The sequence below is a fragment of the Dryas octopetala genome, chromosome 6 (assembly GCF_963921425.1).
Source record: "Dryas octopetala chromosome 6, drDryOcto1.1, whole genome shotgun sequence".
Taxonomy (NCBI): domain Eukaryota; kingdom Viridiplantae; phylum Streptophyta; class Magnoliopsida; order Rosales; family Rosaceae; genus Dryas; species Dryas octopetala.
Window position 1 is genome coordinate 6605392 of NC_141371.1, and position 22662 is coordinate 6628053.

Sequence of the window (22662 nt, forward strand, 5' to 3'; positions counted from 1 at the left end):
TAATTACAAAAATTTTATTGAACAAACATCTCAATTTTTTTTATACTACAATATTGCATCATGAATTACATAAATAATCAGTACCACATAAAGCTTCTATGAGGTTCAAAATATTCACTGTCTTCAATATTCTCATGTGCATAGTATGTGTACTGTGAAGAATAATCATCTCATGATACTTTTCCATAATAACTATATAATTGTATAATTGTATAATTGTTTAATTGTTCATTTGCTCATGGACTAATTGTATAATTTGTAAATTGTATTACATATTTACATTAATATTAAGAAGGCATATTTGTATAGTTTGTCCATATTATATAATTTGCATAATTTTCAAAGACATACATAATTAATAACAAATTATGTTTAATTCTTCATGGTGACATGGACTAATTGTATAATTTGCAAAGACATACATATTACATAATTTGCCCATATTCTAAATTATAATTTGTCCATACTCTATCCATACATAATTTGTATAATTTGTCCTTACGGATCATACTCTATTCATATTCAATTTCGCTCAATTAAATGATTTAAAGGGGAATTTGGAGAACTAGTAAATTTTTCAAAATTATACTCAAAATTTTTCGAGATTTCGGCTAAATTATCAACATTTTGTCAAAAAATTGATGAATTTGTGTTAAAATTTACATACCCCCAAAAAACGAAATTGTACTCATTACTTGTTGTTGAGTGTCTGAATGCTTGACTTTAAAATTTTGGTAACTCAAATGTATGTGAGTTAAAACTTACAACTTACAACCTATTGTTCATTAGTTTTAGAAATTAGAATAATACAAATGCAATTACTTAAAAAAAATATATATTAATATACAATCATAAGAAAATAATACACAACAGATCAAAGAAAAACAAATCTTAAACAATAGAAAATATGATTGTTATTGTTAGTTAGTTACAACCACATATACTTGTAATTGACAAACATTATTGTTGATCAGTTAAAACTACAAGTCCATGTGTTTTTTTTCTTGTGGTGGAGCAGGGCCTCTATGGTAAGAGTGTAAGACATACAAAATATTGACGATCAAATAATCCTAGAGCACTAGTGTGATGTTGACTAAACACTATTTAATTATTTATCATAGTATCTTACCAAAGGACATATGTTAGTACCTATTAATGGTGATAATTGCCCTTATTTACATGGGCATCTATTATTTAGGAAAATATAGATTTTCCATGTAGGATAACTAGAAGATTTTAAAGATTATATGTACAAAAAATCTACTAAATTGAAAAAATTTGATCAAGTAACTATTATCAAATAAATTGATAATAAATCTAATTATTACTAACAATTATTAAAATTATTTATTTATTTGTTAATAATTACGAGATCAAATGATTTATAATTTGGTTGATTTTTTTTACAAAAATAATGTGAGACTATATTATAAAATAAAATAAAAAATATAAAGATTTAAAGTTTAGTCTATTTTATGAGTTTTTTTAAAATTAAGATCGGTAATAATTTATAATTTATAATTAATTAATTTTTTTTTTTTGACGACTTTATGTTAAATAACAGTTTTTATTTTTGGCAAAGGAAAAGATAGCTACCTTTGAAAAAAAAAAGAAAATAGCAATAGTTGTTAAATTCTGTTTCCTTTTGTGCAGATATTTAAATTCGCACATTCAGCAAAATGGTAAAACAACGTGAGGCCACGGCTGTAGCTGAGGCGTTGAAGGCGACTGTGGAGTGTGGAGAGTGGTGAATAGCTGTATGCAGCCATTTATTCAGAAAGGATAAGATACCATCCAATACAAAATCCTTCTCTCTCTCTCTCTCTCTCTCTCTCTCTCTCTCTCTCTCTCTATATTTGAATTTGGCACCAACTCTCTCTCCCTCACAGTCATGGGCGTGGCTTCGGTCATCCATACTCCTCTGAAGTTCAATTCACTCCTGCCTAGGGTTTCATCACCATCTCCATCCCCAAAGTGGACTAGGCCTCACTTCATTTACCACCATATCCCTCGCCTTCGTACAGGTCTTTCCCTCTCTCTTTATCCATTTGCTATGTGTAACAATGTAGTAACAGTCTAACAGTCATAGCCGAGTTTACATATTTGTATACGTTGAATTTGGATTGCAGGTGTTCATCATAGTCGTCACGGCCAATCCGTCCCAATTGCATGTTCTCGAGCAACTGAGCAGGACGATGGCTTATCCACTTCAGGTGACTATGAGCTTCTACGAATTGAATGCAAAATTGAGATTCATGAACGAAATGGAGTCGAATTTTGAAGGGTTCAATTTGAAAGTACCAATCATATATTGCTTTGCTGGGGTCATGTTAATTGTAGCTCCAATGGACTGGCAATTGTAACAATTTTATTCAAATCATGTTAAATTTATGGATATTTTTTTCTGTGGGTTATTTGAATATTTGAATCTGCAGAAGACAAGAGAGTTGATTCTCGGCCACATGATGGCATTAGTAATGCAGACACCTCTCACACTTCCTGTCCAGAGAAAATTGACGGAGGCGAAGCTTATGTTTCCTCCGTGAGAACTGTCGCCTTGTGGGTGAGCACTGCTCACCTCTCAGCATAATATGAATTGTATACTTCAACAATGCTGATAAGTCTAGGGATTAATTCCTTTAGGTGTGCGCTGCGGTAGCATTTGGCGTTGGTTTGGGTTACAAAGAAGGAGTTGAAAAGGCAACAGAGTTTTTTGCCGGGTATGCAGAAATTTGCATTGTGAAAGCTTTCCAACAGTGGATAGAAAGTTGAACTATATTTTCCCAAGCATTAGTCATTTCTTTATAAATGTGAAGACATTTCTGGTGTCTAAATCAAAATAATAGGGAACAAATCTTTTAAATTGGTGATATTTTTCGTCTGACTGCACGGTTTTTACATGACATTTGTTTTGACTCTACATGCTTATATTTGTGCTGCATCTACTGAATTCTGGGACTTTACAGGTACCTTTTGGAGCAAAGCTTGTCAGTGGACAATCTGTTTGTCTTTGTTCTGATTTTCAAGTACTTCAAAGTGCCAATTATGTATCAGGTCTTTTATAAACCTTTTTAGCATTTTAATTTATGGTCGATAGTGTTCTCAAATTTTTACATAGAGATTTTTTTTTTTAAAGGATCAAAGCTGTATGGTAAATCATGGTTATGAAAAGTTTGCTCTGTCTTAACTATAGAATCGGGTGCTTTCATATGGTATTGCTGGTGCAGTCGTCCTTCGTTTAACAATAATACTCCTTGGAACAGCCACACTTCAGGTGACTTTATAGTTCTGTGTGCGTGTGTGTTTGTGAATCTACACTGCTTTCATGTTTGTATGTGCTCTTTCTGAAATTTTTGTGCTGTGTTTTTGTTTTAGAGGTTTGAGGCGGTTAATCTTTTCCTGGCCGCAATACTCCTTTACTCGTCTTTCAAGGTGAATCTTCTCTCTGAAATTGGTGTGGTAACTATCATCTCGTATTGACTTCTCAATGGATTGTTGACTGAGATTAGTCTTTGAGTTAACGATGGATTAACGTACTTAGAGACTATGATGTGTCTGAAAAACTGAATAAGAAGATGGTAATTGGCTCAGGTGGCTCTATTGGAACGGTACTGTAAAACCAGTTTCAATCTCTGCTTGAACTTGAAAGTCATTTTCACCTTCTTGCCTATATAAATAAGGACAATGAGATAGGGAACTGATTCACAATTTCTGATACTTTAGGTGCTTCAATCTGTCCCTATATGACAGTAGTGTTTTTTTCCCCCCATATCCCTGATTATTTTTTTTCACTTGTATATTTTCTTTTCTTTGTTTTTTACTTAACTCAGGTGTATTGCCACTCTAAATGTATATTTTATTGTTCTAGCTATTTTCCAGTGAGGAAGATGAAACTGATTTATCCAACAATTTTGTTGTGAAGACATGCCAGAGATTTATCCCTGTCACATGTAAGGTTTCACCTCTAAATTAGCTTGCAGAAATATTTTTTTGGTAGATTGTGGATTGAGCTAGCATTTGTTTGCATAGTTTGATCTCACTTTGCACTAACTTCTACTTCTGGTATATGATTTAATGTATACTTTTTTCTTTTTGGGTGTGTGTGTGAATTCTTGCAGCTAATTACGATGGAAATCAATTTATTACAGTTCAAGATGGTGTGCGGAAGGTAAGTTGTTGATGATATATTTTTAATGCACAAAATTTGTTGCACAGCAAAGATATGAAAGCCTTAAACTGCATAGAATAATTTAAAACTTTCTCTGGATCAACATGCAACATTTTCTGTTTCAGAAACTTGAAAATCACTTATTGTGTTAAATTAATGGCGACTTGATCTCTAACAGGTGTCAAACATTTTGGGCAGGCCACACCTTTACTTCTCACGGTAGCAGTTATTGAGCTCAGTGATATAGCATTCGCTGTAGGTTTTCCCCACCAACTAATAATGTCAGACATACATAGATATATAATGTACATCTATAAAATTATATATCTTAGCTTTGCCACTTAATGTTGTAGTGGAAATGATGATATGATGCTTCATTTTTCTTTAGGTTGATTCAATACCAGCAGTTTTTGGCGTTACTCGGGATCCTTTCATAGTTTTCACTTCTAACTTTTTTGCCATCGTAGGTAATTCTTGTTTAATGCAGGCAGGCTTAAATTGATCATTTTCTGTAAAAATAGGTCTAACTGCATGTCATACAGTTGCAATCTTATTTCTGAATGTGTGTGCATTTCTGCAAAAGATGATATTGACCCTTTTTCCATTGAATATAGGTTTGAGGTCGCTTTACACACTCATATCTGAGGGTATGTCAGACTTGGAGTATTTACAGGTACAAAGTTGACTTTCTCTACTTGAATTTGTAGTGCTGTCTGCACAATTTGTGCCAAATAATGATCATCTACCCAAAGAAGACCGTCATGACAGACTGTGTTTCCATTTGCACCTACTTGAAATGAGGCAATATGAACATGTGATTGGAATGGATCAAACTTGTAGTTGAATATTGAATGGCATCCTAATTTAAGGTTCTTTGTTTCCTATAAAAAAAAGACTAAAATAACCTAAGGTTCTTTGTTGTTCTGATTCTCTCATTTCAGCCATCAATCGCTGTTGTTCTGGGCTTTATCGGTTGTAAGATGATCCTGGATTTTTTTGGTGGGTATTTCAAATACTATTGTTTTTACACAAAATCTTCAATGCATCATAAATTCACATTTTCTCAACTCTTCCACAGGGTTCCACATATCAACGGAGGTGTCTCTTGGTTTTGTAGCTACAAGTCTTAGTACTGGGGTGCTGTTAAGTCTATTGAAGAAATCTGACTAGCTTCAGAAGCAATATAAGCTCAGGGCAGGTGAAATATCTATATTTTATCTTTACCTTTATTATTTCGTGGGAAATTAATTGTTGCCTTTTTCTATTGAACATAGCAATGACAGTTTTGCAATGGCTATCATTGACATTCAATGAGAACAAAATTTTCAGATAAACTTTGTTGGCACAAAATGCTTACTGAAATTACTGATAAACCATCACTAGGTAAGGAAAAACGTATTTTGAGTTGAAAGTCAATGATGGATTTAATCAGAAAGTGGGAAAACCATATCAACATTTTGATATTAAGTGGATAATATTCATTTGTAAAGGTTACTTTCTTTGCTAGATTAATATATTGTACAATAGGGGGAATAATGTGGCAGCAATCTTTCTTCTATTGGTCAAACAAAATCTTTGGATTTCTTCCCTTAAGTTTGAGAATGCTTGTCATTCATGAACTCATGCATGACATATGATTTTGTTGTTATTGTAATGGTGAGGAATGCAGTGCTGGAATCTTGTAAGGTTGAAAGAAGAAAGGGAATCTTGTTAGGTTGAAAGAAGGAAGGGTTTTATGTCTTGCAAAGCGTTTGACCATGGGTTATTGAAGACTGTCAATTTCTCTTAATCCAACAATGATAAACCAGCAAGGGCATCTCATCATCAATGATTATCTTTTGAGATTTGGGTGAGAATCAACTCGGCCATTTCTGTAAGAGAGCTTTCATTTGGTTGTGATATGAGAAACAGAGGGATGAGAAGAAAATCTGTAAAATTCATATATAGCCATATAGGATATACTATAGTTCTTTTTAACCAAATTATTTATTTATTTTTTCCTTTTGTTTAAGCTGGTTTGCTCTAATTGAAGTTATCCAATATATACTCAGAAATATCTTATGCCTTTGGTAGACTCATGGGTTCAAAATTCACTCTTCAGTGTTCATTGATTTAACATTTTAACATGCCCTGATCTTGATTCCAAAAATCAACTAGACCACATTAAACACTAACAGGTTAACAGCATCTTCCCAAGCTGTCCTGCATTTTTCTCTGTTCCAATTTATAAATTTTTTCAGGTTAAGTATTTCCATCAGTTAAAACTATGGAAAATCCATCATATGCTAGCAGACACTACAAAAAAACATTTCTTATTCTTCAAGAAATGTACAGTATTATATCAAGAAATTAAACTTAAAAATATTATTTTCTTCATATAATATCAGTAGAACATGTTTGTTGTATGAAAATAAAAAAGATTTTTCAAAATAGAGAAGTGGATGTCTGTGTACATAATCTTAGGAAAAAACAAACATGGAGTTAAACATGTTAATTAATGGGAGGAATGAGATTATTAGATCCTCAACCACCCAAAAAAGAAACTACACCACCCAAAAGTCTGGACTCTATGCGGTTGACATGTTGGATGGTTACGTTTTTATGTTTGGACTGAGACTGGTGGATGAAGAAAGCATACATCCTCGGCTCTCTTTGACCTTATGATGAATATCGAAATTCAAATCTACGAGGTATTCAAATCGGACGGCTAAAAAAGCAGAACTACGAAAACTAAACATCGCCTCACCACCAGTGCGACGTAAGTAGCCACGCATACATTTCGTCACTGCTTGCGCTTCACAAAATCATACTCTATCTCAGACGGTCCCCTATAAAACGATCACCAACTTTGTACATAGACATCATTGTGCACCAAATACTCACTGCCAAGAAAGCTCACTAAACTCTCTGCAAACCACCGCTAATGGCTTATACGTATGATTGGATTTTGATTTTCCATCTTTAATGTTCATCTGAATTTGTGCTTTTTTGTTACTAAAACTAGAGCTGGTTTTCTGGGTTTTACAGGCAGGAGGTTCTTCCACCACCGTTGGATTCCACTTCCAGCCCACCTGCTCTCTTTGATGGCACTACAAGGTTTATCTCTTTTATCTGCTTTGTCTTTGCTGGGTTGTAGTTTTAGTTTCGTTTGCTATGTGTTTGTTTTGATGTTTACATGCCCTGATGCCCTTGTGTTAATTGGTTACTTTGTATGTTTTGAAGGTTGTACACATATTATTCTTGTCCATTTGCACAGAGGGTGTGGATCACTAGGAATTATAAGGTTGTTTAACTTCTCTCTTTCACTCCTCTTTGTTTGGAATTTTTGACAAAGACCCTTAAAGGCATCAATTTGTCTTCTTTGTATCTTTCCGTAAATTGTTTTCATTTACTTTTTAGCAAGTACCCATATCCAATATTTTTTTCTTACTATTTGTTTTGTTGAATTTTTGAGTTGCAGGGTTTGCAAGATAAGATTAAATTGGTCCCTATAGATCTTTTCAACAGGCCTGCTTGGTACAAAGAAAAGGTCTACCCTGAGAATAAGGTGATTTGTTTGAACAAAATTATGTTCTTGGTTATCTTTGTGTATCTGTAGCAAATTTGGTGGAGTTGTTTACATTTCTTGATTGATTCATAGGTGCCAGCGCTGGAGCACAATGGAAAAATCATTGGAGAGAGTCTTGATCTGATCAAATATGTGGATAGCAACTTTGAAGGGCCTTCACTTTTCCCCAATGTAAGATATCCAGAATTCAATTGTGCCTCTGCTAACCTGTGTTTGTCTTTTAGAGATTTGACCAAAGTGATGCTGTGAAATCATTTTAGGACCCTGAAAAAGCAAAGTTTGGTGAAGAATTAATATCCTATGCTGGTACCTTTACTGGGGCTGTTTTCACTTCATTCAAAGGAGACGCAGTAAAAGAAGCTGGTAAGGCTTTGAAGGTTCTCCCATTAGGGACTGCTTTTGTTATTAAATTTACACTGACCAAAATTGGCTTTCTGCATCAGGTGCTCAGTTTGATTACTTGGAAAATGCTCTTAAAAAGTTTGATGATGGGCCATTTTTTCTGGGTCAGTTCAGTTTGGTAAGTTGAATATACCATTATTTACATGCCCATTGCTGATTTCATACGAATAACATTAACTAGAGGAATTTTTTGTTTCTTCTTCTTTTCCTTGAGCAATATGATAATAACCAATAAAGTGGTTAAGCTGTGGTTTGAGTATGAATTTTTGTTTATTGATCTCTGATTTATGATAGAAATATTTGATCTTCAGGTGGACATAGCCTATATTCCGTTTGTTGAGAGATTCCAAACCTTCTTATCCGAGGCGTTTAAGTATGACATCACAGCAGGCAGGCCTAAATTAGCAACATGGTTGGAGGTACACTAAAACACCATATCTATAGAGAGTTATGAATTCCGGTGACTAAGTAGTGCCTGTTGAAAATTTTTTCAACTAATTGAATAGTTTCTTTGGCATACAGTAAGGTAGACAATAATAGTTCTTGGTGGTATAGTATAGCAGGGATGCAGTAACATCTCATGAGACTAAGCTAGCTTACCGGCAATAATTATAGTTGTTTCCCAGCAAGCATTCTATGAAAACATCATTCAGTTATCTATTATCTTAAACATGGATTTGATTAGAGAGACACGTTCTATGTATCATAGTTTTTGGTTACAGATGGTGATTATTCTGGTTATTATATCCTTGTGCAGGAAATCAACAAGATTGATGCTTATAAGGTGACCAAAACTGATCCAAAGGAGCTTGTTGGATTCTACAAGAAGCGCTTCTTGGTACAATCTCTTTGGCATACCCAAATATGAAAGTCATGGACTCATGGTTTTTCTTTCTTTCTTTCGTTCTAAATTGGTCAAGCTGTTTGGTAACCTCCAAAATTTGTTTGCATTGCAGGAGCAACAGTGAATGTGGGAATGAGTAGTGCTTTGGATATGGTATAAATAAGTGGCTCACTCTAGAGAGTGTTTGCCAGATTTTATGTTTATGTATGCATATGTAAGGTAGTGTTATAGTCTTACAGATATGCACTTGTCTGGAGGTGGATGTATAAGGGTGTCTTGGTTATACATAATACATTACATCAATAAAATTCAGGTCATTTGGTGCTGTGTTAGTACGTTTAATGTAAATTATTGTTATTCTTTTGTGAAAACTAAAGGGGAGAGAGCTCCGATTTCTGGTAATTCTTTACTTAGCAAAGTACTGGAAATGGGAAGACATTCTCCTACATACAAATTGCATTATCAGATAAATTTGAGTGTTTTTGCGCCGTGAAGGTCAAATTTTGGATGTTTAATTTACAGTTCACTTCATGCTCTTCATCGGTAGCCACCTATAGCCATCTACAGTTAGAAGAGATGCGACAATGACAGTTGAACTTAACATTTGAGTTTATTACTTTCTCTAAGTTTGTTCCTTTACCACTAGCCATGTAGAGTTGGAGATACATAAAAGAAAGTAAGGCTTATTGGATGAGAATGATTGATTAACTATAATTGGTTAACCAACGCCAGATAATATGAATGACTAAACACAACAGTTGAAATTAATAAATATTAACAAATATTGACGTGAATTAGATACATTGTCTCTTATCAAAGAAATAAAAGTATACTAGAAACTTCTTATATGATGGGTGTCAATGTGAGATATAGATTCTAGAGTTAAACCAAGCATTTTACATTTATGTAGAAAATAAATATTTATTGGAGTTAATTTCATAAATACTCCCTGAGATTTTAAAAATTACAACGAGACCTCTTGAGATTTTAAATCGTTTTCACATATCCTCTTCCGTTAAAATTTCATCTAAAAATATTTCTAAATGACAAATTTAACCTTATCGTTCATTTACACTAACATCTTTTGAGGTTTATAATATTTTTACATAACCTTGAGATTTTAGCCTTTTTTATGTTACCCCTTAATTACTAACATAAATAGCATAATCTTGTAATTACTAAAATAACATTTATGAAGTTAAAATAATGTTTCTCAATAGTTATATTTCTTTTTTATATATTAAAAGATATTATTTTTGGAGATTCAACTATTGCATTTTATTTGTCTTAAAATATATATCTATGAACCAATATATGAATTATTTTTCTAGAATATCACAATGAAAGAAATGAGTTATTTTTTCGACAAGAATTCTTTATACAATGAAAGAAATGGATTATTTAGCAAATAATTGAATTGCATAAAAAGAAACACTTATTTGGTTTAACAATATTTTCATACAAGAAAAATAAGATTAACAATATTTTAAAATTTCAAAATCGGAATATTTTTTCAACATATAAGGAAGATATATTATATTAGCCACTTTTTCTTTTTAATCAAAATAATATTTTTAAAGCCAATAACCAAACATTTTAGGAAACTTAATGATACTGAGAATACTCCCTCCAAATAAATAAAAAATATTCCCTAAAAAAAAAAAATGATATTGAGAATACTTGTACAAATATAAGGTGGCGTTATGTTTGTCAGGAATTAATTAAGTAGTTATTTTCTAGTAAATAATTTATTTATTTGACTTTCTATCAGTTATTTATAGTGGAAAACACAATCTGACTTTGCAATTAGTACACATCATAATTTTCTGTACGTTTGACCCCAAAAGGGGTCCACGTCAATAAACAACTGTAACGTGTCCCCTCAAAAGCGTCCCCAAGATTCCATACGAAGAGGTGCACCCGACTAACGTGGGCCGCAGCTGCAGCATATCTCCTTCCCTCCAATGCCCGCTAAAAGCTCACGTGGCCATCAAAACTGGCAGTTTCAACGTCTAGAAGTAGCACAAAGCTTTGAAACTTGCAAATGGCGGAACTCTGAGAGCTCACAGAGTGACACAAAGACCGAGAAAAAAGAGGGAAAACGTTTCCGTTCCGAATCAAACGCCCCAAACACCAAATTACCAATCTCTCTCTCTGAGCTATGATGGCAGAGAAGAGCTTGACTGACCTCCACGCTCGCAAGCTCAGGAGGTAAAGCGTACACCCTCATACAGTTTTTGAATTTCGTCGTTTTCTCTACGTGTCCTCAAACCCTACGTTTTCGCGTTTTCTCTAACGAATTATATGTATTGGACTCACTCTAATCCTTTATCTCGCTGATACTTCGGAACAGAGAGTGACTCAGTCATGTCACACTCGAATTCTTCTCTTCCATTCCACTCGTAGATCATCGATTATCTATTGCTTTTGTTTCTTGAATTTAAGCTATAGAATTAAATTCGTTTTCTTTCTTTTCAAAAATTTAGATTCTGCTTCAGGATTGGTTGGTCTTGAATTTGATGAGGTTCAGGATTGGCTAGTCTTGAATTTGATGGAGGTTGTGTGGTAACCTCTGGTATTGAGGGGAATTAGGGTTAGGATTCGTGTTCGAATGCGTAATGTGCAAGGTTGATCTCTGTCTTTGCTTCGAGTGTGTAATGTGGCGGGAGGTTTAGAATTCTTAGTTTTGGTTGTAAAGAAAATGAGAACTATGGGAAGTAGAATTGAAACTCTTTGTGAAGCATGTTGTTGTCCTTGTTGAGTAAGCGCTCGTTGGAGGCTGATTGCAGGTCTGTAAAATTTCCGAAAATTATTTCATATTGGGTTCGTCCAATTTAAGCTTTTTCCTTCTCAATGCTGGTAGAGTGCAGCCTTCATATTTGGTCCTTATATTCCCCCATTACGGTTTCATGTTTCATATATGTTAAATGCACGGTGTATTCGTTCATGATGCTGTCTTAGATTAATCGTTTCTGTGGTGGAATCTTAACTTCTAATTTTTTTTTTTTCATCATTATGATTGTTATATTTTGCATTTAAAAAATCCTTAGATAATTTGGTTTCAACAGGGACGCCTATGGATTTGCTTTGAGACCTCAACATCTACAAAGATATAGGGAGTACGCTAGTATCTACAAGGTACTTTTTTTAATCTAGGTTTTCTCCTTTCAGTCCTGAGTAGAATAGGCAAATGTTATACGCATTTTTGTGAGATTAGAATGACTTTGTAACTATTTTAAATATGTTCAACCTCTGTCTTGTATGATCAACTAGGTCTGAATTCAATATGTAGAGACGTGGTAAAGCCATTATTTTGATTTAAACTGGTATTATCTGTTTTATTGTTATAGGAGGTTTTATCTGCTGAAACTTTTGCAAGAGAGGAAAATTTGATTTTAAATCAACATTAAGCTTCATTGAAAACTAAAGTGAAATGATAATTTATCCTTGGGTTCCAGTTTTGTAAAAGTTCTAAATAAATGGAGGCTTTACAAATGTCTTTTTCTGAGACTTTTTTGTTTCTTTTCAAAAAAGTATTTCCATCAAAATTAACAGAGCCAAAGGACTAAAGTAAGAAAATTTGATTGTTCAGTTTAGTGACATATTTATGGTATCAGGAGGAGGAAGAGGAAAGATCACTTAAATGGAAGAACTTTCTTGAACACATAGAGCAATCTTCTGAATCATGCTCTCCTGAGAAGAAATATAAAGAGGAATTGCAGACTGAAGCTATTGAGCAGAAAACAGAGACAGTTTCCGAGAGTGGTGAGGAAGGGAATAATACAAGTTGTAGGAAATCTGTTTCTGATGGTGCATCAGAAAGAGATCCCGAAAAAGAGGTTCAACTGTCAAAAGAAACAGAAAAATGTAAGGTCCAAACATGGACTCTCATTAGATCATCTCTTGGTTCCATTGAGAATGTGATGAGCTTTCGTGTTAGGAAGGGAAAAAGTATGAAACAGGAGCATATAAATGCGGATAAAGACCATCTTTCATCAGTAGAAGAAGCAACCTCTTCACGAGGGGCTTCTGAGGATGATGTTGATGTTGGGGGAGACAATTGTCTTCACGATGCTTTGAACAACAGTATGAATGCCTCCACTGCAGAAAGTTCTGTAACTGATGGGCTCTCTGATGGTGTGAAATTTGCTGGGGCAGAAGAGGCTGTGGGTGATGGTGTCTCTAACAGTGTGGATGTTATTGGGACAGAAGAATCTGTGGCTAATGGGGTCTCTCAGGAGCCTTTCTTTCCTTGGAAACAAGAACTGGAGTCCCTTGTTCATGGGGGAGTCCCAAAGGACCTCAGGGGAGAGGTAAAACCGATATTTCCAACTTGACTGATTCGACCAAAATAACTTGTTTGAGTGGAAGTGCATGTTTTCTAAATCTTGGCATTGCAGTTATGGCAAGCTTTTGTAGGTGTGAAGGCTCGTTGGGTGGAGAGATATTACCATGACTTGCTAGCTCAAGAAACAAATGCTGGTGAAAGCATGGATAATGACAATTCATCTGGTGTTCCGAGAAAATGGAGAAGGCAGATTGAGAAGGTCATTAGATGCATGTGCCTTGGACTTTATCGTTTCAATTCGTAGGTGCTACTTCTTTTGCTTTGTATTGCAATCTGGGTTTCTCCCTAGACTAACTTTGTTTGCATTCTATTTCAGGACATACCACGTACATTTCCAGGGCATCCTGCATTAGATGAGGATGGTCGGAATTCACTGAGGCGTTTGCTTTTAGCTTATGCTCGTCATAACCCCTCTGTTGGGTACTGCCAGGTAATTGGAGCAATTCATCTGACATTTTGTTTTGTATTTGCTTCAATGGAGTCTTACTTTTGATCTTGCATGGAAAGTCCTTTTTTTAATTTTGGGCTAATGACAACCCAGGAAAAATGATCCCTTAAATCCCAATTGCCATTGCATTAACCAAGCTTTGAAGAACGTTTGCAAAAGATCATTCCTGGCTTGTGTTTGACCTTAGATTCTTTGTTGTTCTCTTGATACTTCTATGTAGACTCTCTCTCTCTCTCTCTATTTTCTTCTTTACTCGTTCAACATGAACTCTTAAAAATCCTACATAGGAATACATCAGTTTAATTCTCATTTCCCTGGCTTTTTTACTTTAAAAATAAACATTTCTAAGTTTTCAAAGGATTGTATATTTGTCTAATTAGAAAAATTTGATGTTGGGCTTCTGTTAACTACAACTCTAGCAACTACTACATCACATGCACCAACCTACAATGAGTTTTTTTTTTAATCAAAATCTAACATGATAAATATCTTATTTCTAATTATTTTTGTCAATATTATTATTACTTTGGTATGAAAATATATGCAGGCAATGAATTTCTTTGCAGGGTTATTGCTGCTTCTGATGCCCGAGGAAAATGCCTTTTGGTAGGTTTTAAGAGCTCGTATCCCCCTATCTCTTCTGATGGTATTTTATTTCTAAAACAAAATAGACGCTCTCTAATAACTTCTGTAGAGAAATGGTTTTCTGTGGAGCTGAATATGTTTTTATTTCTTTTTTAGATTGCACAAATTTATATTGTATTTGTTTCAGTAATTGAGATGAAAGAGTGGTCTAGATTTGCTAAAGATAGTTGTCTCTTTGAACATTACAGCATCTAAATTTTTACCAATCTGTACACATGCTCTATTGTAACCTGGCTCATTTTATACATGTCTCCTTTTTATGAAATTTCTTATAGGACCTTGGTGGGTATGATTGATGACTATTTTGATGGCTACTATACTGAGGAAATGATAGAATCTCAGGTCTGATTTCAAGGTTTAGAGTTCTTGAGCATAAACATTTTTCATTGCATTTTGATTCACCATTTTATATTGATTACACTTCCAAGATTTCTAATTCTTATAAAGATTCTGTTATGTTTAATCTTTATGCAAATTAATTTTTCTGTTTTATCAGGTGGACCAACTTGTATTTGAGGAGTTGGTGCGAGAAAATTTTCCAAAATTGGGTTTGTATACTTCTAATACCTGCTACGTTAATCATTTTATTTTGTGGTTCCTTACATTACATTAAGAGGTGCAGCAATTTTTTTGTTTCTTTCATTCCTTCTATGCTTATTATGGCAGTGAATCATTTGGATTACTTGGGAGTCCAGGTGGCATGGATCATTGGACCTTGGTTCCTTTCCATTTTTGTAAATATGATTCCTTGGGAAAGTGGTGAGATTTACATGCCTTGTGCTTTCTGTTATTTAAATAACCATTTTCTTTAGTTGAGTTTCAAGATTGACTTTGATTTTTGTTATAAAATATCTACGAGATTTACGTGCCTTGTGCTTTCTGTTATTTAAATAACCATTTTCTTTAGTTGAGTTTCAAGATTGACTTTGATTTTTGTTATAAAATATCTACCTTCTTATTACTTCGTTGATCTTTAGTTATTAGAGTATGGGATGTGCTCCTGTTTGAAGGAAATCGTGTTATGCTATTTCGAACAGCACTAGCATTGATGGAGCTATATGGTATGCTGTAGTGTTACTAAATCACAAGTTCATAACAGACATGATTTTATCCTTTTTTCAATTGCATCCAAAGAATTGTAATTTTATTATTTATATGTTCCTGCAGGTCCTGCATTAATTACCACTAAAGATGCAGGGGATGCTATTACTTTGTTTCAGTCCCTTGTTGGCTCAACATTTGATAGCAGCCAGCTTGTTTTGACTGCTTGTATGGGTTTTTTGGCTATAAATGAAACTAGATTGCAAGAGTTGAGGGATAAGCATCGGCCAGCTGTATTAGCAGTAGTTGAGGAAAGATCTAAAAGTGGTCAGGTTTGGAAGGATTCCAAAGGGATTGCATCTAAGCTGTATAGTTTTAAGCATGATTCTGCTACAATAGAAGAACAAAGTACTATTAAAGAAAGCAGTGCAGATGGAGATATATCTCACTCGAAATCTCGCTCCTGTAATCTGGATGAATTAGTTAATGGCATATCTGCTGATCCAGAAGTAGATTCTTTACAGGATCTTCAGGAAAAGGTTGCTTTCTTACCACTATGATGTGCCATTATAATTTTTTGAGATAATGTAATCTGTGAAGTAAATTTTTTGATAAATTTGGAAATTTCATTTAATACTGTGGAATTTTAAAGGGGGGGGGGGGGTTATGGATGTGCTGTTTCTCTGTGGCTTTAGGCCTGATCAAAATTTTTCTCATTTGGAGGTGTGTTCTCTTTTTCATTTTATAGCCTAATTGGCGTGGATGAATTTTCTGGTTATAGGTAATCATAATATAATTTCACTTGTAATTAGTTGGAAGATATAAGCAACCCCCGTGCAACTCCTTTTAAATTTCAATCATTAACAGCTTTTGTGCAGGTGGTTTGGTTGAAGGTTGAGTTATGCAGGGTGCTGGAGGAGAAAAGATCTTCTGTACTCAGGTTACTAGCTACTAACTTTAGAGGTTTAAAATTCTGCACTTCTGGGACCTGCTTTGTTTGTCCCTTGATAAAAGTGAAAATCTTTTTAGATAAACTAACTCATTTGAGAATGTTAGTTTTTGGGCCTGAATCCCTTGCAGTTGGAATCCTGCCATGCATTGTCTACTTCATCCACACTGCACTTTTTGACGTTAATGTACATCCATGAGACTACTTAAACATTTCCTTTTCTGGAAGCACACATCTTGTTTAGCTTTTTTAATGCTGCTGTCTTCTGTCACATATTGCATTTCTTTCCTTTTACCTTCATCATTGTGAAACTTCAAAGGATTACTCTCCATGACCAAACTCCTAATTAGACCTGTTTGATAATGGCCTCAGTTAGGGATTTGATTCAAAGATCAAAAGGTGCACACAAACATCCATAGATGGCCTTCAATATTTGTGCATGTAATTACTCATGTAATGAAATTCTCAATTGCCCTTTTGCCTGGATTATTACTATATTATCTTTATGCCTTGTGAAAATAATCATTAAAACTCTGTTTGCGGTGCCTATTCTTTTCCAGAGCTGAGGAGTTGGAGACAGCACTTATGGAGATGGTCATGCTTGATAATCGACGACAATTAAGTGCAAGGGTAATTGTACTGTTGATTTAGCTGACTGTTCTTGCTGTCTTATGTTTGCCTATTATGCTGTGTTGAATAATAAATATGTTATGTTTGCCTATTATGTCATTTTGAAGAAATTTGTACTATGTTTGTTTGAAAGATGGTAATGTTCACAGTTTCCTCAGTGCAACACCCTCCCCAGAAGTTCAAAGATTATTGAAGAAATAGGCATTTGGGATCAGTCGACACAATATATCCCTCAAGTTGTTGCATTATGTTCAATCATCTACTCTAATTTATTGTTCTGACATCAATGCTATGGTCTACTGATTGATATTTTGGAGTGAAGGATGAATTCTAGGGTTATCTTCAATAATATGATTTATATTAATCAAAAGGGTTAGGATCCATGACCCCTTTTAATAACACAATTTGCGACACAATTTTGAGGCCCTTGTCAATGGTTAGGATGAATTGTGACATTTATTCCTTTTGTTACCAAGGTGAGAGAGGAGTTGTATATATTTTTCTTCTCACCTCACCTCAAATTTTTCCTAACCGTAGTAAGTGATTGCATCCAACGGCCTCAAAATTGTCACAATTTGTAACCAAAAAAAGAGATGGATCCTAATCCTAATGAAAATGCTTTACAAGTTTGTCTTAGTCTCCTCTCCAGTGTATCTAGTTGAACCAATTCACGTAATTTAGTTGGGTAGCCATCATCTGGTCATCTAACAACGTAAAAATTGTATTATCTTCTCTTTGAGATAGTATTTAGCATTGCCAATACAAAATTCTCCCGTCCCTTCTTAAATTCATATCCTTGCAGGTTTACACATTTACTCATGGTCCTGCAGGTGGAGCAGTTGGAGAAAGAGGTGGCTGAGCTACGGCAAGCCCTTTCTGATAAGACAGAGCAAGAGGCTGCAATGCTTAAGGTTTAAATTTTCTTGTTGTTTTCTCCTTTGTTTGGGGACGGAGGGGAGGGAAGATGATCTCTATTTTTTGTTATGTTTAGGTCTTGATGTTGGTAGAGAAAGAGCAAAAGGTAACTGAAGATGCCCGAATAAGTGCTGAGCAAGAAGCAGCAGCTCAGAAACAAGCAGTTCATGTGCTTCAGGTCCCTTTTTTCTCTTTGATGTCCTGGTATATTAATGTGCTCATGGGATGTATCTTATCTATTTTTTGAATCCCTCTCCTAACATTTTGGAAATCAAATGAGGCCTATTGAAAATTCAGTTTTTATTGGGATGCATATGCTTGACCAAGGAATCATGTAATATGATTAAATTGTGCTCTGTCATTTTCTCCTGGATATAGTATTCTATATCAATATTTTGTATTTTTAACAACATTTGGTCTTTCTTCAATTCAACACTTAGTTGCCTAACTTGCCTTTTGGTGCCAGATGCCAGAAACATCTCAAGCACTCTCTACACTTCCACTTATAGTGGGAGTTTCTCCTATATTCTTTTTGATAGCTCAATTACTTTTCTTTTTCCTGATTTTGACATCTTGATCTTGGTTATTTTATAATTCACACAGTAGTTCCTTATCTTTTTCTGACTTTCCTTGCAGTTATTAATTAAAGGATATTGTTCCCCATTTCTAATAATTTTTGGAACATGCACCATTTCCTTATATTATTAGTTTTCTAAGAAACCCACATCTTTATGGAAAATTGCATGACTGTGAAAATATGCTTACCTGAGGCAAGCTGAATCTATTTTCTTGGCAGGTTGTTTCATTTCCTTGTCTTGGTATTGGGGCCTCATCAAACTCCAGATCTCACAATCTGGATGTCACTTTTTCAATCTTTGTACAACATGAATAAATCTATTTCTCAACAGAATAGCATATATGCAGGAAAAGTATGACAAAGCTATGTCTTCACTTACTGAGATGGAAAAGAAGGTAAAAGTGGCAGAATCAATGTTGGAGGCTACATTGCAATATGAATCTGGCCAAGCTAAAGCGCTATCTTCTCCACGGTACATGAAAATCTGCATCTCTGCTTCCAGAATGAGCTCTTGATGGCTTTCTGTACAATACACAGTCCCAAATATTTGTATCTATTTGTGCATAATCCCATTTAGGTTTAACGATGAGATTCTCAATCACAATCATCTCTCCTGTATACATTTGTCTGTGATAAATAATATAACTGCTCTTTCATTGTTGTGTTAGTGACCATGTGCTTCTGTGGTAGTACCTTATCAAAGTGGTCTGCTTTGTAGGGCTGTGCTGGGCCCAACACAGGCAAACTCCACAAGAAAGGGTCTTCTACCGTTTGGACTTGGTTGGCGTGACAGAAATAAGGTATATATAATTGTACATTTTCTGCTTGTTGATTGCTAAGTGACCGTCATGTTTAGACCAATAGTCCAGTTGAGTCGATGGTTATCAGGCTTCCTGATCTACTCCTAAGCAGTAACCAGTGCATTGAGAACAGTTTGAAGTGCATTTCCTGCTATTCTCTAACCCATGCATGCTTCTAAACCTATTCTGATTTTTGTTTGCAAACCTTTCTCTTTTAACAGGGATCCAATGAACACAGAGAGACGACGATTCTAAAGGAGAAAACTGGTGAGAAAGAGCAGGACTTGTAGTGTGAATATTTGATTGACACTGATGCCACCCCAATTTTTACTAGATGTCTTCGCTCTGCCCACTTTCTTCTTTGTATTTATACACTGGTGGTTGAGGGAGCCATCAATTAGTAAACTTGTTAGTTTTAATGGTGGGCTCGGTTCACCCCTAGACAGTCAAATTGTAAAGCATATTATTAGTTTTTATTGTTTATTAGTCATTTATTTACAATAACCAGTCACTTTATTTATTTTTATTTTTTTTGAGAAAAAGTCGAGCACACTCCAAATGGCCTGTCACATCAAACTCTTATTAACAGCTCAATCTAATTCATTCAAATTTTTTACCTCTTGGAAAGAAATGGAGTGAAACTATGTCAGATGTGTTAAAAGTTTAATGATTGGGAAATAAAATTTAACCTTATGTATACAGACGGAGATATTTAATGGTAGTTGTTTGCTGTCACTTGTAGGCGACCAAGCTTTGGAACATGTCATGACTATATATGGTTGAGTTACTTGAGTATTATGATCTTTGAAGGGAAAAGATTAGAGTTGCTCCAACATTTTCTTATCTGGTTCTAGCTATTTCTTTTAGAAAATCTTAAATTGTTAGTTGTGATAATTATTGTAGACAAATGGCCAAGAGGCAAGTCAGGCAACTGCAAGAAAGGAACTGAGTTTTTAGAATAAATATAGATATATTACCAATTTTTGTGCTTGTTTTTGTGTTGGGAATTTGGCTATTCTTGAGTAGGAGGCAGATAAGCATCATTTTGCCTGCTTAGAGTTGGAGATGTGAACTTGGATAATATACTGATTTTTAATGCTTCATAAATTTAAAGGCGATAGCTTTATATTTCACTTTGATAATCAGTCTCATGGAATTTGCAAAAAAGTTTAAAGAAATGGATCTTCACGAAAACCACTACATTCTTTATTAAACAATGGCCAATTTTAAAGAAAACTTGAAAATGACATTTCAGAGACCAGATGTGTATTCAGGAAATAATATTGGTTATTCCCAAATCTGTTCAATCATTGTTGCTGTTTGTTTTTCTCTAAATGTGAGTGCTTTGGTGTTCTGGCTAGTTGTTAGCACATAATCTGGTTTATGTCAATTTGTAGGTAATGATAACAAAAACCCGAGCAGAGGGACTTTTCTGAGACCATTGTCTAATTACACAAAACCAAATCCCAAATGCAGCCTAAGGCTCACTTTGTCAGGATTGATATTTGATAATGAATGCATAAAGCCAAAGTGTTATCTTTCAATGTGTGTGTTTTAATAGTAATTTGCTCTTCTTCCCTCTTGTCATTTTATTATTTTATGTTAATATTTCTATATAATCCGGTATTATGCAGATTTGAAGAAGATTGTGCTTTGCAAAGGTGGAACCAACACTGGCATAGCAGCTCCTCAGGCATTCGTTAATTATCAATCCATATCAAGCTCATCTCCCGAAAACTTTGTAATTTTTTATTCCTCTCTGGAGAGAGATATACTGAGTATTCCATGCATAAGATGATTGGACTTCTATGTTTTTCTTTATCTCACGCTGGTATGGTTTGCATAAAAAATATCTTGATTGGAACACAAGAAAATCATTGGAAATATGGTCAGTAGCTAGATATTGTGTGTTTGTAATTTGACTGAACCTTTATTTTCTAGTACAAATGTGGGTTTTTAAGTATTCCATACTAGCTGCTCATGAACCTATGGCTTATCAATAAATGTGCAAAGACACGGACTTGGAAATGTGGAGAAATATTTGAAACCTCAAATTTGAAATAACTCTTTTTTATTTTTTACCAGGGAAGCTTCAATACCAGTTATCAACAAACACAATCATCAGTTGAGGCTGGAGTTGTACATCCAAACCAAGATAAATGCTTTAGATCCCAAATTAGCTCAAATCTGCACCAGAATAATCCATCATGTGCTGAGACATATAGGACAATAGAGCCTTTAAATATAGCATCACAAAACATAGAAGAGGATTCAAAAACTATACCATCCACAGCCAATAGTGCTAAGCCTCCTTATGATGGATATAATTGGAGAATATATGGACAGAAGCAAGACAAAGGAAGTGAGTACCCACGAAGTTATTTTAAGTGCACACATCCAAATTGTCCTGTGAAAAAGAAAGTCGAGAGATCTTTGGATGGACAGATTGCTGAGATTGTCTACAAGGGTGAACACAAGTACACAATCACTCAAAGCCTCAGCCTCCAAAGCGCAGCTCATCAGGGGCACAAGGGTTAGGACTTGTACCTGATGGAACTGCTCAAAATACCACCAACAGGTTATGGAATAATCATCTTAATGAAAGAAATGAAGGCTCTCAAGGTAGAGTAGAAGATTGCAATGAAGTTGGACTACCTGTGCATTCTTATCAAAGCAAAGCTCCACTGCCTTATGATCCCGTTGCAACTGGAGCAATAAATGCTGGTGGTGGAACTCCTGATAATTCATGTGAGGATGGAAGCAAGGGACTTGAAGCAGAAGATTATGTGCCTAGAAGTAAGAGAAGGTAAGATCATTATCAGAGACCTATCAGTTTTAGCTTAGAAAGTTGGTGCACCTAAATTCAAACTTTTATGTGGTACGTGTAGAAAATTAGTGTATGAAGAGAATATAAGTAGAAGAAAGTAGAAAGTAGCATATTGTCCTTGCATTTGAAATCAATTATTAATACCCTATTTTGATATTTATGCAGTTCCATTAATAACAAATATAAATTAATTTATCCATGTTTAACATTTTTTGCTTTGGTTGCGTTAAAGATAATTGAACCATGGTCTCGTCCTAACTTTTTTTCCTACTCACTCTCACTACTTGAGCTAACCCTAAGGACATCCATGTTTTAACATTTCATCTTCTATAAAGCCTCCATATGTTTGTATTATTTCAAACAAGTTTACTATTTTATCCCATTTGACAATTTAATTAACTAAGGGCATTTCTTGGGTTTTTGAAAATTTCATCTAGATTATGATAGGAAACACTCCAACAACGCAGGAAGAATCAAATTGTAACCGCATGCATCTAGTA

The 22662-nt window shown here is 34.6% G+C and overlaps 2 protein-coding genes and 1 pseudogene across 6 annotated transcripts; all 3 read left to right on the plus strand.

The window, feature by feature from the left end:
* The first annotated feature begins 1768 nt into the window (after positions 1-1768).
* PDE149 (integral membrane TerC family protein) lies at positions 1769-6233 on the plus strand. 3 transcript variants are annotated; one of them, XM_086247916.1, is made up of 15 exons: positions 1773-2024; positions 2130-2213; positions 2439-2563; positions 2644-2720; positions 2967-3054; positions 3194-3274; positions 3376-3432; positions 3869-3950; positions 4119-4168; positions 4367-4423; positions 4557-4635; positions 4783-4841; positions 5110-5167; positions 5247-5366; positions 5838-6233. In XM_086247916.1, the coding sequence occupies exons 1-14, from the start codon at positions 1892-1894 to the stop codon at positions 5336-5338; spliced, it is 1122 nt and encodes a 373-aa protein (XP_086104042.1). In that variant the 5' UTR covers positions 1773-1891; the 3' UTR covers positions 5339-5366; positions 5838-6233. The 3 variants fall into 3 exon arrangements, 2 of the variants coding, with proteins under 2 accessions (XP_086104042.1, XP_086104041.1); XM_086247915.1 differs by having other exon boundaries at positions 1777-2024; positions 2436-2563; XR_015122896.1 differs by lacking the exons at positions 5247-5366; positions 5838-6233 and having other exon boundaries at positions 1769-2024; positions 2436-2563; positions 4557-4631.
* A 725-nt stretch (positions 6234-6958) lies between these two features.
* On the plus strand, positions 6959-9314 carry LOC147281739 (glutathione S-transferase L3-like). 2 transcript variants are annotated; one of them, XM_086247918.1, is made up of 10 exons: positions 6959-7102; positions 7196-7264; positions 7391-7451; positions 7629-7715; positions 7809-7907; positions 7997-8099; positions 8180-8256; positions 8450-8557; positions 8896-8976; positions 9095-9314. In XM_086247918.1, exons 1-10 carry the CDS (start codon positions 7092-7094, stop codon positions 9104-9106), a joined length of 708 nt encoding a protein of 235 aa, XP_086104044.1. In that variant the 5' UTR covers positions 6959-7091; the 3' UTR covers positions 9107-9314. The 2 variants fall into 2 exon arrangements, with proteins under 2 accessions (XP_086104044.1, XP_086104043.1); XM_086247917.1 differs by lacking the exon at positions 9095-9314 and having other exon boundaries at positions 8896-9088.
* A 1128-nt stretch (positions 9315-10442) lies between these two features.
* On the plus strand, positions 10443-22145 carry LOC147281740 (uncharacterized; annotated as a pseudogene). The gene is made up of 20 exons (XR_015122828.1): positions 10443-11193; positions 12051-12120; positions 12600-13295; positions 13383-13529; positions 13647-13760; positions 14326-14384; positions 14699-14765; positions 14920-14971; positions 15090-15182; positions 15401-15484; positions 15591-16003; positions 16343-16404; positions 16974-17043; positions 17874-17954; positions 18035-18136; positions 18883-19007; positions 19254-19335; positions 19557-19602; positions 20970-21076; positions 21421-22145. The product of XR_015122828.1 is annotated as an uncharacterized LOC147281740 (transcript).
* Positions 22146-22662: the final 517 nt, after the last annotated feature.

Coding starts and splice junctions, on each gene's coding strand:
- PDE149 (XM_086247915.1), top strand. CDS start 1,892: ATGGGCGTGGCTTCGGTCATCCATACTCCTCTGAAGTTCAATTCACTC. Junction 2,214..2,435: donor CGATGGCTTATCCACTTCAG/GTGACTATGAGC, acceptor TTGAATCTGCAG/AAGACAAGAGAGTTGATTCT. Junction 4,842..5,109: donor CAGACTTGGAGTATTTACAG/GTACAAAGTTGA, acceptor CTCTCATTTCAG/CCATCAATCGCTGTTGTTCT.
- LOC147281739 (XM_086247917.1), top strand. Junction 7,265..7,390: donor CTCTTTGATGGCACTACAAG/GTTTATCTCTTT, acceptor TATGTTTTGAAG/GTTGTACACATATTATTCTT. Junction 7,452..7,628: donor GGATCACTAGGAATTATAAG/GTTGTTTAACTT, acceptor TTTGAGTTGCAG/GGTTTGCAAGATAAGATTAA.